This window comes from Lissotriton helveticus, chromosome 10, assembly GCF_964261635.1.
Source record: "Lissotriton helveticus chromosome 10, aLisHel1.1, whole genome shotgun sequence".
Classification (NCBI taxonomy): Eukaryota; Metazoa; Chordata; class Amphibia; order Caudata; family Salamandridae; genus Lissotriton; species Lissotriton helveticus.
This window is the reverse complement of record NC_136071.1, coordinates 613,971,603-613,988,654: the sequence shown is the minus strand read 5'-3', so window position 1 is coordinate 613,988,654 and position 17,052 is coordinate 613,971,603. Positions and strand designations below refer to the sequence as shown.

General features: G+C 47.4%; 1 protein-coding gene across 1 annotated transcript in view; it reads right to left on the bottom strand.

The window, feature by feature from the left end:
- LOC144784068 (uncharacterized) overlaps positions 1 to 17,052 on the bottom strand; it is a 1,315,621-nt gene that overhangs the window by 196,684 nt on the left and 1,101,885 nt on the right. Inside the window, exon 62 of the mRNA XM_078662758.1 lies at positions 14,897 to 15,062. Within this exon, the coding sequence (XP_078518884.1) occupies positions 14,897 to 15,062 (166 nt within the window). The remainder of the gene's footprint in view (positions 1 to 14,896; positions 15,063 to 17,052) is intronic.

Below are 17,052 nucleotides of genomic sequence, written 5' to 3'. Positions count from 1 at the left end.
AACCTGGATAATCCGTGCGGTCATTGTTTTGATTTCACAGAGAACTTTAGTAAAGAATGTGCTAACGAGCAAGTCGTATGACATCTTTATTGACGTACCTATGTCCATCCTTACGTCAATCTCGGCACCTTTAAGGTATAAATATTGCCGACCTTGCCCTATGCAAACACACGCGTGGTGACAAGACGGAGCAGCCATACTTGCCGAAGCCGAGAGCAGAAGCAGACCCCGCTGGCAGCAGCCCCGCCTTCCTGACGCGCTGAGAGACGCGCTGCTATCTCAAGCCGAGAGACCCAGCACCTGCGCTTCCGGGTAGCCCTCGCAGGCAGCCTGGAATATCGAGAGCAGAGAAAGAGATACCATTCCTCATCCATCCTAAATTCCAGGTACAGAACTGAATAACCCCTCACAGAGAATTCTTTAGTTATTCACTTGGCAAAAACAAACTTAACTTAAACTGTAACTTTCTATTCCCGCCCACGCATTAGACTTAGGTCAGGTACACGGGGTAGGCGTATTTAGAAACACCAGTTGAGTACGTTTAGTCAAATGTATATGTGTATGTAAATATATTTTAATCATTTAAAACATCATATGGCTCAGAAACCATATCAATGTTTTTACAGTATTATTTTATACTATTGCTTTTAATGTATGCACTTTACTTAAGTATTGCAATAATATCGATCCATTTCTCTTGTACGAGAAAAGAGACTGATCAATAAATAACATCTTTTATTGAACACGCCCGTCTCTTCCTTTTCTCTACATTCTGATGAGACTAAGAATGCACATACTGACTGAGTAAAATAATTGCCTTGTGCTCACACGACTCTTGAGATTGACTCTTGATTAGGGGAGAGCAAAGTTGTCATGTTCTATGGTTGTCAGAAACTAAATCCCTTCTTGTCTAATCAGGGGAGTTAATCCTTCCTTGAACATTCGAGAAAGTTTCTAGCGAACTCTGAGCTTAGCTGGCAAACCCAAAAATTAAGTCTAGTATCGACAGTAGTAGACCTAGTTAACGTCTGGTCTAGGCCTTTACTGCTGTAGGTACTATTCCAATGCGCAGAGCCTATTGGGAAAATAGGAGCTACACTACAAGTTACAATCACTAAGAGGGGATTTAACAGACAGAGCAAACATTGTGGGAGAATGAAAAAACGGGGAAAGGGCTGAGAAAATTCTAAAAGGGCGGGCCCGTTTCATTAATTAATTACGAAAGACACTGCAATGCGGTATCTGTGTTATCAGGGAAGAAGGGGCAGAATTTTCACTGTGGTCAGTTGCATATTTACAAATGACTGGTCCAAATAACCACCACAAATATGCATATGTTGCAAAAAATGGAAAAAATACAAATGCTGAATACCAGATCAGTGGGGTTATTTTAAGGGATGGTCAGTTCGAGGGTAGTTGCTGGGCCTGTGACAGGGGCTTAGCCCGAGTTGAGAGAGGCAAAAGGAGATCACAAGACGTTGGCCCATTGTATATTATCATTCAGACCATTGGTGTGTGTGGACAGTCTATACACCCATCTCTGCTCTTTTTCATACAGGCGTTTCTGTAGGTTTGGCCCTGTAGGTAGTTGTTCTATGACCGTCCACACCATATCATTAGGTGTGTGATTTGCCTCCAGGAAGTGGTCAGTTAGTCTAGTTGCACTTTTTTTACAACGGATGGTACTCCGATGCTCGCAGATCCGTTGTTTGATCTTCCTAGTGGTCATTCCAATATATCGTTTCTTGCAAGCGCATTCAATCAAGTAGACGACATTACAGCTGTTGCAATTTGTATGAGCAATTTGTCTCCATTCTTTACCTACTTCCAGGTCCAGTGTTTTTGTGTTTCTGGTGAGGTGGCACACGCTGCAATTGCCACAACGGTAGTGACCTGTCACGTTCGGGAGGCCCCAGATTTCAGTGATAGATGGAGTCGCTGGTGCTGTCTTTATCTTTGGTCTGGTTTTTACCAGAGTGTCCTTCAGACTTTGAGATTTTTTTAAAAGAGAAAAGTGGTTTTTCCCAATGGAGTTTCCCAGAATTGACAATTGCCCAGTGTTTGTTTATACTCTTGGTCACCTGGTTAGATATTGCGCTGTATGTTGTCACGCAGGTCAAAGGTATAGGGTTGTCAGCTTTTTGCCTTTCTTCCAGGAGTGCGTCTCTTGGCTGATTTCTAGCCCTTTTCTGACATTTCTTTATGATCTTGTCGGGGTAGCCACGACTCTGTAGCTTCTCTGTTAGATCAATCGCTTGTTCCTTATACTCTGACAGTTTGCTGCAGTTCCTTCTTAGCCTGAGGAACTGTCCATAAGGAAGATTTTCCCTCAGTGGACGCGGGTGGAAGCTCTCAAACCTTAAGAGGTTATTTTTTGCAGTTGGCTTATAATGAGTACGGGTCTCTAGTTTGTTGTTCTCCTTGCTAATCACAACATCAAGGAACACAATTTGTTCACTATCATAGCAATGGGTGAATCTTAAGTTGTCATCGCAGGTGTTAATCCAAGTAATGAACAGGTCCAATTGATCAGTGGGTCCTTGCCAGATTGCTAGGACGTCGTCAATATAACGCTTCCAAAAAATCAGGTTATTGCGGAAGGGGTTGGTGTCTTTAAGAATGAATCTCTGTTCAAAGTCATGGACGTAGAGTCTGGCCACGCTGGGAGCAAAGACACTCCCCATAGATGTCCCCCCAGTTTGCAAATAGAGGGTGTCTTCAAATTCAAAGTAATTGCATTTTAGAGCCATGCGTGCACATTCCAAGATAAATGATCTGGGGGTATTGTGTGGCCAGTCGGTGTTTGCCAGGGTTTCCTCAAGGACTCGAATGGTGTCATCCTGGGGTATATTTGTATAAAGGCTTTCTATGTCAAAGCTCAATAATACAGATTGGTCATCTACCCTCAGATTTTGTAGTAAGTTGAGAAGGCTTTTAGTATCTTGTAAATAGGTTGTTGTGCTTTGTACTATGGTCTTCAGAAAGAAATCGCAGAATCTTGATAGAGGTTCCAAAAGAGACCCAATTCCGGATACAATCGGGCGTCCAGGTGGTGGTAGTCTGCCCTTATGCATTTTAGGAAGGATATAGAAATAGGGAATTTTTTCTTCTGTTGTGCAGAGATAATCGGCCTCCTGCTTTGAGATTTTCCCAGTAGCTTCAGCAGATTCCACTAACTGTACGATTTCAGATTTCAGATCACTAGTTGGGTCCATTTCCAACCTTTGGTAATGTCTGTCATTACTTAGGAGTCTAAGGCATTCTTCACGGTATGTGGTCATATCCATAACCACCAAGCCTCCACCCTTATCTGCAGGTTTTATAATGATGTTTTCACAGCTACGCAAGTCACTAAGAGCTCTGTTCTCAACCTTGCTCATGTTCTGAAACTTTGTAGTGTTCTGCATTTTTTCCACATCATTGAACACAGCTTGTTCAAACGTGATTAATTCCACAGGTGTAGTATGGGTGGGTGGCGTGAAGGTAGATTTGGTTCTTAGTCCAGTCTCATTTTCCACCTCATTTTCTTTTGGAGGGCCTTGTTTTTCAAAGAAGGATTTTAATCGTAATTTTCTGAAGAAACCGGCCAGCTCACAATGTAATTGGAACTTGTCCACACGAGCTGTCGGGACATAACCTAGACCTTTGTTCAGAACCATCTCTTCGGTAGTTGTCAGAGGTCTGGAGGATAGATTGGTAACTAAGGTTTCATGTTGCTTGGGCCTGCTTTGCTCTTTGTTCGATTGCTGACTGGGTCTTCCTCTCCCCAATGCACTTGATTTGGTTGTCTGTTTTTTCCTCTTCCCCGTCGACCCCTGGGAAAAAAAGGATTTTGAAACTGGTTTTGTTGAAACGGGGGAGGTTGGAAGTGTGGCTGGAATGGTGGTTGCCATCCGTACATGGGAAAGTTAGATGGATGGTTGAAGGGGTCTGGAAACATAGCAGGATTGAAGGTGGGCCAATTATTTTTACCTCTTCTCCCCCCTCTGCCTCGTTGTCTATTGTTGCCACTGTTTGACCCATTGCTATTGTTTGAAGAGTTGCTAGAAACATCTGAATCAGACTGAATTTTCTCCGGTTGTTTGTATTCTGGATCTGAGTAGGGATAAGTGTTCTTGAACGTAAATCTTTTCAAGTCTTTTTTAAATTTTGTGACTTTTTGTTGAGTTAGATTTTCTTTATATTCATTGATTTCCTTATTTACTTCTTCAAGCTTCTTTTTATATCCAGTAATGCTGGTCTTGATGTGTGATTCAGTCTTTTGAATTTCGATTTGGATTGCCTCAGATAATCTCAAGGCTGTTTTTAGGATTAGCACAATCCAATCGTGGGTACAGTGCCAAGCTATTAGTGCCCAATCTTTCCGGAAAGTGGGGTCATTAAGAAATATCCGCGGAGCGTTTGTCACCAGCAGTCCTTTAGGTGCCATATCGTTCGTTAGATATTCTTTTAAGATGGTGCCATGTAGAATTGTTCTAATGCGTTCTCTCTTCATTTCTGACAGTTTTTCCCAATCATCTGTCTGTGATATAGTTTGTGAAATGCTAGCGTCTGAAAAACCTGCGATTTCGCCCATGATGGCGTCTATCTCTTCAGTAGAATATGTGAGGCCTTGATTTTCTCCCATGGTGTATAATGTGTGTTCAGTGTGAGGTAAGGAATTACAGAGTTAGAAAGAAGGACAATGAAAACTCTCGCAGCTGTGCGCTGCCAAGATATGTCAAAAACAATTGGGAGAGAGTTAAGGGATTTTATCCACCTTGAAGTGGACGGAAGAAACGATATATTGGAATGACCACTAGGAAGATCAAACAACGGATCTGCGAGCATCGGAGTACCATCCGTTGTAAAAAAAGTGCAACTAGACTAACTGACCACTTCCTGGAGGCAAATCACATACCTAATGATATGGTGTGGACGGTCATAGAACAACTACCTACAGGGCCAAACCTACAGAAACGCCTGTATGAAAAAGAGCAGAGATGGGTGTATAGACTGTCCACACACACCAATGGTCTGAATGATAATATACAATGGGCCAACGTCTTGTGATCTCCTTTTGCCTCTCTCAACTCGGGCTAAGCCCCTGTCACAGGCCCAGCAACTACCCTCGAACTGACCATCCCTTAAAATAACCCCACTGATCTGGTATTCAGCATTTGTATTTTTTCCATTTTTTGCAACATATGCATATTTGTGGTGGTTATTTGGACCAGTCATTTGTAAATATGCAACTGACCACAGTGAAAATTCTGCCCCTTCTTCCCTGATAACACAGATACCGCATTGCAGTGTCTTTCGTAATTAATTAATGAAACGGGCCCGCCCTTTTAGAATTTTCTCAGCCCTTTCCCCGTTTTTTCATTCTCCCACAATGTTTGCTCTGTCTGTTAAATCCCCTCTTAGTGATTGTAACTAAGACGAATATTGTGTCACTTGGGAATTTTGTCCCTAACAGGCCTCCGTAGCGCTATTGAACGACGTCACCACGTCAGCGCTTGACCCTAGCCACGCCCCCAACCACCGCGCTAGCTGCTTTCTTAACTCCGGCGGCGACCCGGTTTCATTCACGGGCGCATGGAGGGACCTCGTAGGTACACTGTTACCGCTAGCCGGCGAAACTGTAAGTACAGACTATCTGATAGAACGCTGTGCCTCGCGCCAAGGCACGGCCCCATTTCGCACTCAGCTCGTCAATGGGCTATCTCTCCTGACTCCATTGATTTCCATTTTTTTAGAATAAGTTTCTTAACCTGGCCGCCCCTCCCAAATCCCGTGCTGCCCTATGACTCTCCAATTGGAGTAAGCATGGTTTATTTTGTGTTATTGTGTGTGTTCTACGTTGTGTGTTTGGTATTGTCATATGCTTAGACGATAGACAGTTATCACCTTGCTATGCCCTCCACTTCAATTTGATATGAGTGTTGCATAGCCACGCACGAGTAGTACTTGATGCCTGTGAATTAAACAATATATGTACGCCTAGAAACCACGAAAACACGCCACAATTGATAGGTGTGTTTGGTTCTAATTGAAGGCTTAAACGCGCTATAAATCAGTTATGTTACTGATAAAGCCACACTGTGCACTCCGGAATTCCTGCACCATAGAAACCATCTATACTTCAGCATGGGATGATTCAAGAGATACAAGGACGTGAGACACCGTCACTTCACTACGTTGCAGGCTTGTAACTAGTTTGATTGTGATTATTATATTTTCTCTCCACAGGTCTTTTGTCCTGACTAACCACTTTTGGGTTATTCTTTAATCTTTTTCGCGTAGCACCACTAATTTTGCTGCAAAGGCACAGGGAATTGCAGGCACGGCAGGGTGTTAGTGTACCCTGACCACCCATTTCCCTGATTTTGGTCCTGAAGAAAAACCGGTAATTCCAATTACGGTTTGAAACATGTAGACCCACCACACATTTATCCAGATACTTTTGGTCATAATTACACCATTAACAGTATCGACACTTATATTTTAATATTGTCCAGTAGCTTTAAGAATAAATTTTTTTTCCACATAAGTCATACCAGGACAATTTTTAACTCACCCACTACTTTTTCTTTTTCACATTCATCACTCACATACCAGCTCCACTGTAGTTCAGGTGTCGAAGCACACCTTGATGGCACTCGGCCATCAGGGTGGCCCCGATGATGAAGCATGTCACCGACCAGGTCGGTGAGTGAGGGGTTCCTAAAAAAGAAGGACTTTCTTCTCCCTGATAACTAATCATCCCATAGAAAATCGCTCTTTGAGCATTTTTTTCTGATGATACTCCTTATTATTTTTGTTAATTGAGTCAAGTAACTTAATCAGCAGATTGATGAGTACAGCAAAATAAACATTCGGGTTGCACCATGAAACATGTAAGATGTTACAGTAGGAACATTTTCTGATAAGGCAACTGAAACACAAAGTAAACATAATCATTCGTACAATAAACAAAGAAAGGATAAAAAGGACAGTAATAATGAGAACCAGACTGCAAGACCAGCACACTGGACCTTTCAGTATCCCATCAGGCAGCACCGTAGCCAATAACCGCATCCCGGTAAAAGCATTCAAGGAACCTCTCCACCCAGGAATGAGTTGGACTAGCAGCAGGAGTTCGCACATTGCCAAATTGTCGTGAAGGGCAAATAGGCGGGCTGCGTGGGCGTGAAAAAGCCATTCTCCTTCGTTGGATTAAAGACCCCTGAATCGGGAACAGCATCGGTGCCCCCGCTTACCAGGCCCCGCATCCACATCCAAGGACAGCGGCAAACAACAGTAAAAGCAGCGCCAGAGTGGGAATGTGGAATGGGGGACCCGAGGTCTAACCCACCCCGGTCGGTGTATTGGGGTGCAGGGACTGAGAGGGCGTTTCCCGCGCCTTCCCTGAAATGTATTGGCGGTACGGACCCCAAATATCGGTAGGGCGGGAAGAGGCAGGGAGTTGATCAGAATATTCCACACTGTTCACATTGCAGTATGCCACACTCCTTAGCCAAGCGGCAACAGAGGGAGCACGTCGCGAGCACCAGTGCAGCGCGACCTCTCTCTTGGCCAGAAGGAAGCAGACCGATGCCAACTTGCGAATCTTGCGGGGAAAATTGGACATATATCCCATCAGGGCAATCTCCGGTAGGACCGATAGCGATAGGCCCAATATCGCACCCAGAGTGTCGTGTATTTCAACCCAATAGGAGTGTAATTTCGGGCAGGTCCAGGAAAGATGGGCAAAGTCGGCCTGAGGGGCATTGCATTTAGGACAAGTGTGAGGTCGAGTCGGGTCTATTCTGTGGGCCAGCGCTGGGGTGTGGTACAGCCGCCGAAGGAATTTAAAGTGTATAAGTTTGTGCCTGCTATTCATTGAAACCTCCCTGGTCATGGCACAGCATGCTTCCCATTGCTCGTCAGAGATCTGGGCGCCCAGATCCAATTCCCATGCGGTGCGCACCGTCACGTCAGACGATGGGAGTGAGGACAGGCAGAGTTTATAGAGTTTGGACACAACATGAGCCCCCGAAGAGTTCTGGATGATGGACGTGAGTGCCAGAACGCCCTCAGGTGGTAACGGGAAGGTAGGAAATGTAGCTCGCATCAGTGCCCTAAGTCTTGCAAACACAAAAGTATCCATGAAAGTGCGCTTGGTGAAGCGGGGGTCTTCAGTAATAGAAAGAGCATGGCCATTTGGGAATAGGTCGCCCACCGTGTTCAGTTGGTATTTGGAGAGTGTTCGACTAATCAATGTTTCGCCTGTTATGGGGAGCCAATGTGGGTTGGGAAGCGGAAGGGCCGGAGAGTACAGAGTGTCTACGCGCAGTTAGCGTCTGAGTTTGTCCCAAGCCCAAGTCGTTGTGGTGAGAGGGAGTATGTCGTGTGGGTCGTGAGGGAGGCCTCTGGGAAGCACGGCATCTAGGGACACTGGGAGCGCGGCGTCTGCTTCGGGTTTTAAATGTTGGATCCTGGCGTTAGGATGGTACCAGGGGTGGGCATACGAGCATTAGGCCACAAGGTAGTAAAGGTGGAAGTCCGGGACCCCAAATCCACCCGTCTCGTAAGGCAGTGTCAGTGTGTTCCAGGCAAGGCGAGGGCGCTTCCCTCCCCAAACCAGTCTGAGCAGGGCTGTGCGCAGTTGGGTGAAAAAAACCTTTGTGAGAAGGATGGGACTGTTGTTGAAGAGATATAAAAACCGGGGCAGGACCACCATTTTCACTATAGCAATGCGCCCAGCCATCGATAAAGGGAGGTGGAGCCATCGGTCAGTGTTGTCCTCCAAAAAGTCAAGGGCGCGTCCATAGTTCAGGCGGACAATGGACACGGTATCCAAGTGGATATGTATCCCAAGATATTTAATGGAGTCTTCGCACCACTCCAACGGGAGGGAGCAAGGCCACCTCGCAGTGGCGAGGGTGAGAGGGAACAGTTGTGGTTTGTGCCAATTAACCTTAAGGCCGGAATATTCACCAAAGCACGTAATTTCAGATAGCAGAGGCTGCAGGTTGGTCTCGGGGGTACGGACGTACAAAACCATGTCGTCCGCGTAGAGTGACACCAGAAGAGGCCCGGTGCGGAACTGGAGCCCCCTGTGCAGATGCTTCTCTTGAAAATGTCGGACCAGAGGATCCATAGCCAGAATAAAAAGTAAGGGGGATAGGGGGCACCCTTGCCGCGTACCTCTGGAGAGGGTAAACCTGTCTGTGATGGTGCCATTGAGGCGAATACGTGCCGTGGGAGCCGTGTACAGCAATTCAACAGTCGCCACAAACATAGCGGGCATGCCCATCCTACACATCACATCCAAAAAAAAGGGCCACTCCAGAGTGTCAAAAGCCTTTTCGGTGTCCAAAAAGACCGCAGCAGCCGGGATGTCGGGGTCAATTCTGTGCAGGACCGAGAAGACAGTGCGAAGGTTCAGGGACGTCGACCTCTGCGGGACGAAACCCGATTGTACCGGCGAAATAATAGAGTTCACAAGCAGCGCAAGCCGCATTGCGAGCACCTTAGCTAGGATTTTATAGTCCAGGTTCAGGAGTGACAGCGGGCGGTAAGAGCCGCAAACCGTTGGGTCGAGGCCTGGCTTGGGTAACAAGACTATAACCGCCTCACGGAGCGTAGGAGGGAGAATACCGGATTCCAGGGCCTCGGCATAGACCTCGACCAGAACGGGTACCAGTTCCTCCTTGTATGTTTGATAGAAATCGGCCGTGAAGCCATCCAGGCCCGGTGCCGAAGACCCCTTCAGCGAGTCTATTGCCTCCTCGATCAACTCGGGCGTGATGGGATGCGCCAAGAAATCTTGCATATATTTCTCCAAAAAGACCATAGCTATCTCGTCAATGTAAGGGCCGGGGTCACGGTGCTCGTCAGTAAGGGCAGACTTGTAAAGGTGCTTATAGTAAGACAAGAATGTGTTGCAAATGGCGGGAGTGTTGAAGTGTGGCGTGCCGTCGGCAGCAACTATTTTCGTAATGTACGCAGCCTGCCTAGGTGGGCGCAGCAACTGGGCCAATAGTCTGCCCGGTCTATCTCCCTCGCCATACTGGCGCGCAGAATGGTACTTGCCCAGATACTTAAGCTCCCTGTCCGCCGCGTCCCTGAACTCCAAAAGGAGCTCAATGCGCCGTGTTTCGTTGGCCGGGGAGGGGTCAGCTAGGATCTGGGAGTCAATAGCCAACACGTCATTTTCTAGGCGGGACAGGGAGGCTCGAAGTTCGCGCAGCGCTCCGACATGTTTGGTAATGCAGACCCCCCTTATGGTTGCCTTGAACCCCTCCCACAGTGTAGCCCATGTGGTCACCGAGCCAGTATTAAGGTCGAAATAGTCTTCAATCGCCGAGCGGATCTCCTCTGTGAAAACAGGATCCGCGAGTGCGCGCCCGGGGAATCGCCATTGCCGCTCATACCCACCCAACCTGGGAATCGCAAGCGCCAGAACCACAGGAGAATGATCCGAGATGGTGCGCGTTAGGGTGCGCAAATCAGTGACCCAACCCGCCAGGCCCGGAGAAAGGAGCCAGTAGTCGATCCTGGTGCTCGTGTTGTGGTAGCCGGAATGGTGCGTGAAGGAGGGGGAGGCAGTGTGACGTGTAGCCTCTATGTCCTGAAGTGAAAAGTGGGAGCAAATATCCGCCATCGCAGTGCGGGATAGCGGTTTGCGATCAGGGGAGGGGGGATGTGCTGTCTCTGCTGGGGTTCATCAGTAAGTTAAAGTCGCCTCCCATCGCCAGCAGGTCAATGTCAGCGTGTAGTAGGGACAGGTGCAGCTCCTCGAGGCAGGTTGGGGAGTCGACATTAGGACCATATACCCCTACAATGGTAATCTTATAACCAAACAGCAGACCATGGAGAATCACATATCGTCCCTCCCCATCAACTTTGCTACCCGTCAAGACAAAGGGTATGCGTTTGTGTACTAAAACCGCCACACCACGTGCATATCTACTGAAGCATGAAAACACTATGAGCACCCCAACCCCGCGCAAAGGAAGGTGTGTCAGATTGAACCATGTGCGTCTCCTGTAAAACAAGTATATCAACATTATGTCTCACTGCATATTGTAAAACCTGTTTCCGTTTCCGGGTGGAGTTCAAGCCACGGACATTCCATGTCATCAATGTTAGGCTAGATGGGCCAGTCTGCAAACCTATCCGGGCCATAGAGTCAAATGAAGAATCGTGGGCAAGAAGCGGTCATTGAACAAACCAGTGCCATGTGTCGTGCAATCAGATACCAAAAAAAAGAAAAAACATGGAAAATACAAACCCCCCCACCCCCACCCACCACCCAGCCTCCCAGAACCCCCTTTAGAGGCAGAACCCCACTAGATGCAAATCAACAATGCAGAACAACAAGTGCAAAATAGGAAAAGCACATGAAAGAGGTAGCATAATGCAATCTAGGAAACCCAAGGAAAGGGAACAGAACATATCGGCCCGCGCCTGGGGGGAAAGCAACGCTAACCCCCGAGCGGGCAATCCAACGGAACGATGGGAATGTCATGAACAAATAGGAATGAAAGAACTGTTAGCCATCCCCGCAAGGAGAAAAACGAACCAGAAGCAGAGCGCTATGTGCAATCAGCCTCGACCAGCGTCAGTGAATAAGTCAGCGCTGGCCTGCGTGTCCGGCCGCAGGGGAGAGGTGGGTCTGGAGCCAGAGGCCGATCCCGGACCTTTTTTGTATGAGTGACAGAAGTCCTGGACCTCAGCTGGAGAGTCAAAGATGCGAAACCGGCCATGAACGTCCACCTTCAGCCGGGCTGGGTAGAGCATGCTGTATTTAAGGCCCAGGTTTCGAAGTGCCGCCTTAACGCTGATGTACTTCCTCCGAGCCTCCTGCACCATAACAGTATAATCCAGAAAAAAGGACAACTTGCTCCCCTGCCATTTCACCTCACCCATCTCTCGCGCCGCCCGGAGCGCGGCGTCACGGTCACGAAAGTTCATTATTCTGGCAATGATGGGTCGGGCAGCTGACCAGAACGCGGCTTGGGCCCCAAGGACCTGTGTGCTCTTTCCACAACAAAACCAGCCGTAAAAGTGTCCTTTCCAAACAGTTCATTGAGGAGGTTCTCCACGAAGGTGTCGAACCGGCCAGTAGCTGTAGTCTCCGCCACGCCAAGGATTCTGATGTTATTCCGCCGGCTGCGCGCTTCCAAATCCTCGTTCTTGATGGCGACATCTTTAAGAATCTTTTCCACCCTCTCCAGGCGCTTTAGAGCTTTGGAGGACACGTCCTCCAAGTCGGATATTCTAGACTCCGCCAGGTCCAGGCGCCGATCGTGAGCTTGCACCGTGGAGTTGATGGCAGACAGCTTCTGCTCCAGACTGTCGAACCTGGTGTCCAGTGCTTTGAAACCGGCACGCATCTCCCCCATCATGGCGGCCATCATGGACGCTGCGTCGCCATTGTCCAGTGCCACTGGAGCTCCCGATGCAGTACCCGGTGGGGGGTCGGCAGCTGGGAGAGGAGGCTTGTCGAAATTAAGGGTTCTCTGGGCAGGATCCTTCTTCCCCATTGTGGATGACGCTTGGCGGGGTCGCAGTCGCTGCGACAACGGCGGTGAGCAGGGATCAATTGTAAAGCAGGCCGATCTATAGACCACCAAGGCCTAAGTAGCAGAAGCAGGGGCGACCAGTCAGTGGTAGGCAGCGCAATATGGTGCTCCGGGTTGCAGGCGGGAGCCACTCCAATCGTGGCGCAGCAAGTAGAAGCCTTGTGACAGCAATGTAGGGTGGCACGCCGCCCGGTCACACGGCGGGGCCGCTGCGTGGTGCCAGGGAGTGCCCCCCAAGCCGCCCAGCAGGCACACGGATCGCCCCTCCCCCGCCCCCGCCCCCGCTCACGCTCGCAGCAAGTCCCCCAGCTCCGCCCGAGTCCAAAATCCAGTCCCCGGCTCCCGCGCTCCAACGAGCCCAAGGTCGCAGCCTCACCCGAGAGCCCGGAAAAACAGGGAAAAGACGGGACCGAGCGGCAGCGGCGAGCCAATGCGCGAGGCCGCAAGGGGTAGGAGCATGAAGGAAAGAAGCCGCGGCTGCGATCGGCCGAGGGGCACTCACCCGGTGCACCGGTGCTGCAGGGAAGATGGCGCCGAGGTCCGGAGGCCTCAGATCCCCTCCGCCGTGGTTGACGCAGCCAGCCGTCCCCGCGGCTCGGCCATCTCTCGCGGGCTGCCCCGGATCATCAGCAGGCAGGACACAGCCTTTGGTGGCAGCGGGGATGCGGGTTACATTCCTTTTCGTCCGCTTCGGGCGCCCACCCGGAGGAGCCTCACAGCGGTGCGGCCATTTCGGTTGCCGCCGTGGCCACGCCCCGAAAACACAAGACATTTAGCACTGGTTAGCAGTGGTAAAGTGTGCAGAGTCCTACGGCAAGCAAAAACAAAGTCAGCAAAATCTGGAGGCTAGAAGGCAAAATGTTGGGGGGAAGCCTCACCAAGGATATTAGGTCCAATACTAATTTAGGTGCATATATTCACTTTAGTGCAAAATCACGACTGATGAAAAGTCTGTAGAAGTATCAGATCATGAGTATGTGCAAAATCAGATTAATGCACAAATGTGTAGCAAACACTTTCAGGAGCACAAATCACATTTACAAACAAATACTAATCGAGGCGCATTTTTGATTTCGCACATAATGGCCATTTCTATTCACTTAAATGGGAAGCGCTGCTTACGCATTTAGACTAATACACCAAATAATCAATAATAAATGGTGAGACTGAGTACTTCTCAGGCCTTAAAAAACGTAAATAACACAGTCTTTAAGGGGGCTGACCAAAATGAATAAATGGCTGAAGGGGAGACCTAGAGCCCCTCTTAATGCATAGTTTTTATGCTCACCTGACTTTAAAATAGGGATTGACATCAAGGACATGTGTCCCACTTTTTGTGAGGTGGATGCAGTCCCTTTTTATGGCATCAAAGCATCAACTGTAGCCCCTTGGTCCCTCAGGCACTGATGTAGTTGCCATGGCATAACACAAAATGATGGGCACCCCCTGCAGAATGGAGAGGTCCCCGTGCTTCGATATCTTGCAGAGATGCATTGGCCTTTGACTGAAAAGGGACCCCCTGGTGGGTCAAGAGCCCCCTAAAGGGTTAAGGGCCCGCCTGCTGCGCAGGGGCCTGTGATACACCTCTGGTGGGTGCTACTTTGCCATATCCAATATGGTGCCCTTAACCTTTTCAGAATATAGTGAATCCATAGCAAGAAGTATCTATGGAAGAGAGTCAAATCTGATATATGTCTGTAAATTGAAGACTTGCCAAATATTGGGGTTTTCTGGCATCCTAACTAAAAGCAATTTGTTCATTTATTTTCTATTCAAATGAATTACATTCGGGTCATATCTCCGAGCTGGCCCTTGATTGTGAGCAATACTGCACCGTTGTTAGTATAGTTTGATATTTTTAGACAAAATACTTTTAGATCAATCGCCCTTGGAGAGGCAGTTATAGGACAAACCTTTCAGGCAAATTTTCAAACGTTACTTCTTATTCAGGATGAACAGTGTGCTCTTATACTAGACTTCTTGTCTCAAGAACGCTGACCAACAGTTAGCTTGACATCAAGGACTTTGGATTATTTCAGAGAGCATAACGTTGGAACCCTGAATACAACCAGAAGAGCCTTGAGGCTTTTAATAGGACCATTGTTGCTCAGATGTGTGCAATCTGACAATGTCTGGCTTAGTTAACAGTATGAATAAAATCCCTGCGGCAATCTGCTTTCGGATACTAAACGGTGTTTAATAAAACATATTAACTCTATTATGAAATTTATAGCACAGTTATAATATCAACGAGGAAAAAAAAACTATTGGAAAGGAGATGAACAGAGTTTGTTGCTTTTTTCACACCATGTCGGTTTGGTGAGGCATTCAAGTTGCATTACCTGTTATGTGCTCCACTGAGCACTGGAGGCAGCCTTTATCTTTGGAGGCAGCAAATCTTAATTTCTCCTTTTCATCGACATTTCCCTCCAGCAAGATGCGGCCACGAATGGGTGATGTGGTGTACCTACCCATCACTGCCATGTGCACCCTCTCAGAGGCTTTAAGCTGTTGTGCGAGAACAAAAACATAGTATTTGTTAAACTGTCTAAGTGAATTTGTGTGATGTGATATTCTAATAGTGTAATTATTAGAAATGGATCAATTTCATGACATTTTGAGGTTATTTTTCAGTTACATCTGTGATGACGCATAACCCTCATTTTGTTCTATTCCCAACACCGAAAAAAGCTGAATTGCATGTTTTCTGGTCATTTCCACATCCCCCACATTTTTCCTTAGCTAAATTGCGGCAGGAGAAACCTACCGCAATGTACCAGGGAGAATGTCTGGTAAATACAGATACATACAGATTGTGGTGATCAAGGAACCAAAATTAACATCCTATGCCATATCTGAAAAGACGCAATTTGTAACGAGAGTTAACAAATGAAGCAGTTACATTTCATTCCTCAGACTACTGGACTTTAAAATATGAGATCATTATCACAACATCTACACGCCATTCGGAAAAAACAATTTCCTGCAGAGTCAATTGCTTTTTTTGTAGCAAACATTTAGCTGAAAACAGAGCAAAGGTTCATTTTTACATTTTTTAGTCATTCAAATTTCTAATATTTTTAAATGAGCAATGGAAAGCCTCACAATGGAACTCAGTCAATTTTGCTTATCATTTAAATATACATATATTATACATGTGTAATATTTTCTCTAAGCAGTGATTATGCATTACGTTACTGTGGCAGTTTCACTTACCGAACAAAGTACATCCAATGTTAAGTTGAGCATTACATTTAAAGAGTTTCTCCAGCCCAGGTAAAATCGTCCTGTCTCACTAGAGTGGCCCACAAATAAGTCCTACTAGCCTCTAAGTTTTCTCCAAAGCAGTCAGACTTTACCAAAAGACTTGTTTTAATGTCTGATACTCAGATAATCAGTGTTTTACATTTATACGCAGTTGGTAGAGCTTTCTGGGGCCTTTCTCTTGGCTGTCTGCGCTGATTCATTCACCGCTTTTCAATCAATCATTCAATCAAACGGCATCTGTTAAGAGCAACACTGTCACCCATAGGGGTATCTGGGCGCTGAAGGTGACCTTCACCAGAAAACGTAGAAAATATGAAGGAAAAAAACACGTACCTGGACGAGAGCGTGAACCCGAGCATGAAGCAGAAGGTAGCCTCTGAGGTTGAGACTGGTGGGTGTCAGTGATAGAGTGCTGAACCTCACTGCAGAATGTCTCTTATCAGGCCACATCACAGAACAGGCCACATGCATTCTAGACAGTTTTGGTTTGCTCGGAGCAGCCCACATACATATGGATATATCTGGGAATTGTGCGGTTCAGATGCTGTGCATCACGACCCAGTGGCCATGTGTTTGTGATCCGAGTCCAACATTTGGGAAGGACCGAGGTGCATCCCCAGTTTTCTGTGTGCAACCTTTTTTCTACCTCTCTTCTTCCCCATTATTTCCTCCTCGCTAACACCCTCTCCCACTCTACTGCTGCACAGCGCTCCTTTTGTTCGGGCGGGCTTACAGCTGGGTCACAAAGTGCTCAACCACTGGGACGAGAAAAAACACATTTTGGGACTAAAATGACTGGAGGATTGTTGTCTTTAACTTAAGTGGTGATGGTCAGTCATTAGTCCATGGTCGGCAGTTCAGATATGGGAGCATCTCCACTCATCTCTGCTTAGAGCTTACCAAATTGCAAGACACCTCTGTGTAGGTAGGGTGCGCTGTGGGGCGCACATGTGCTACCACAGTGGCCTGTATTACCAATCACCCTGCCCAGAGAGGGAAACCACCATAGCAGTTCCCAGGGTAAGAGTGCACCTCAGTAAGGGTAGAGTGAGCCTGTGCTATAATCCTGACCACGCCTGTTAGGAGCAGAGAAACAAGAGCATTCTGCTATATTTACTCAGGACCCTACCAAGTAGCATGCATTTGTGTGACAATCTTTAATCCCTGTAATGAGGCAAGGAACTTTCTACTATGTGTTAGTCCAACCAAAAATAGATGTCACTAGCCATGG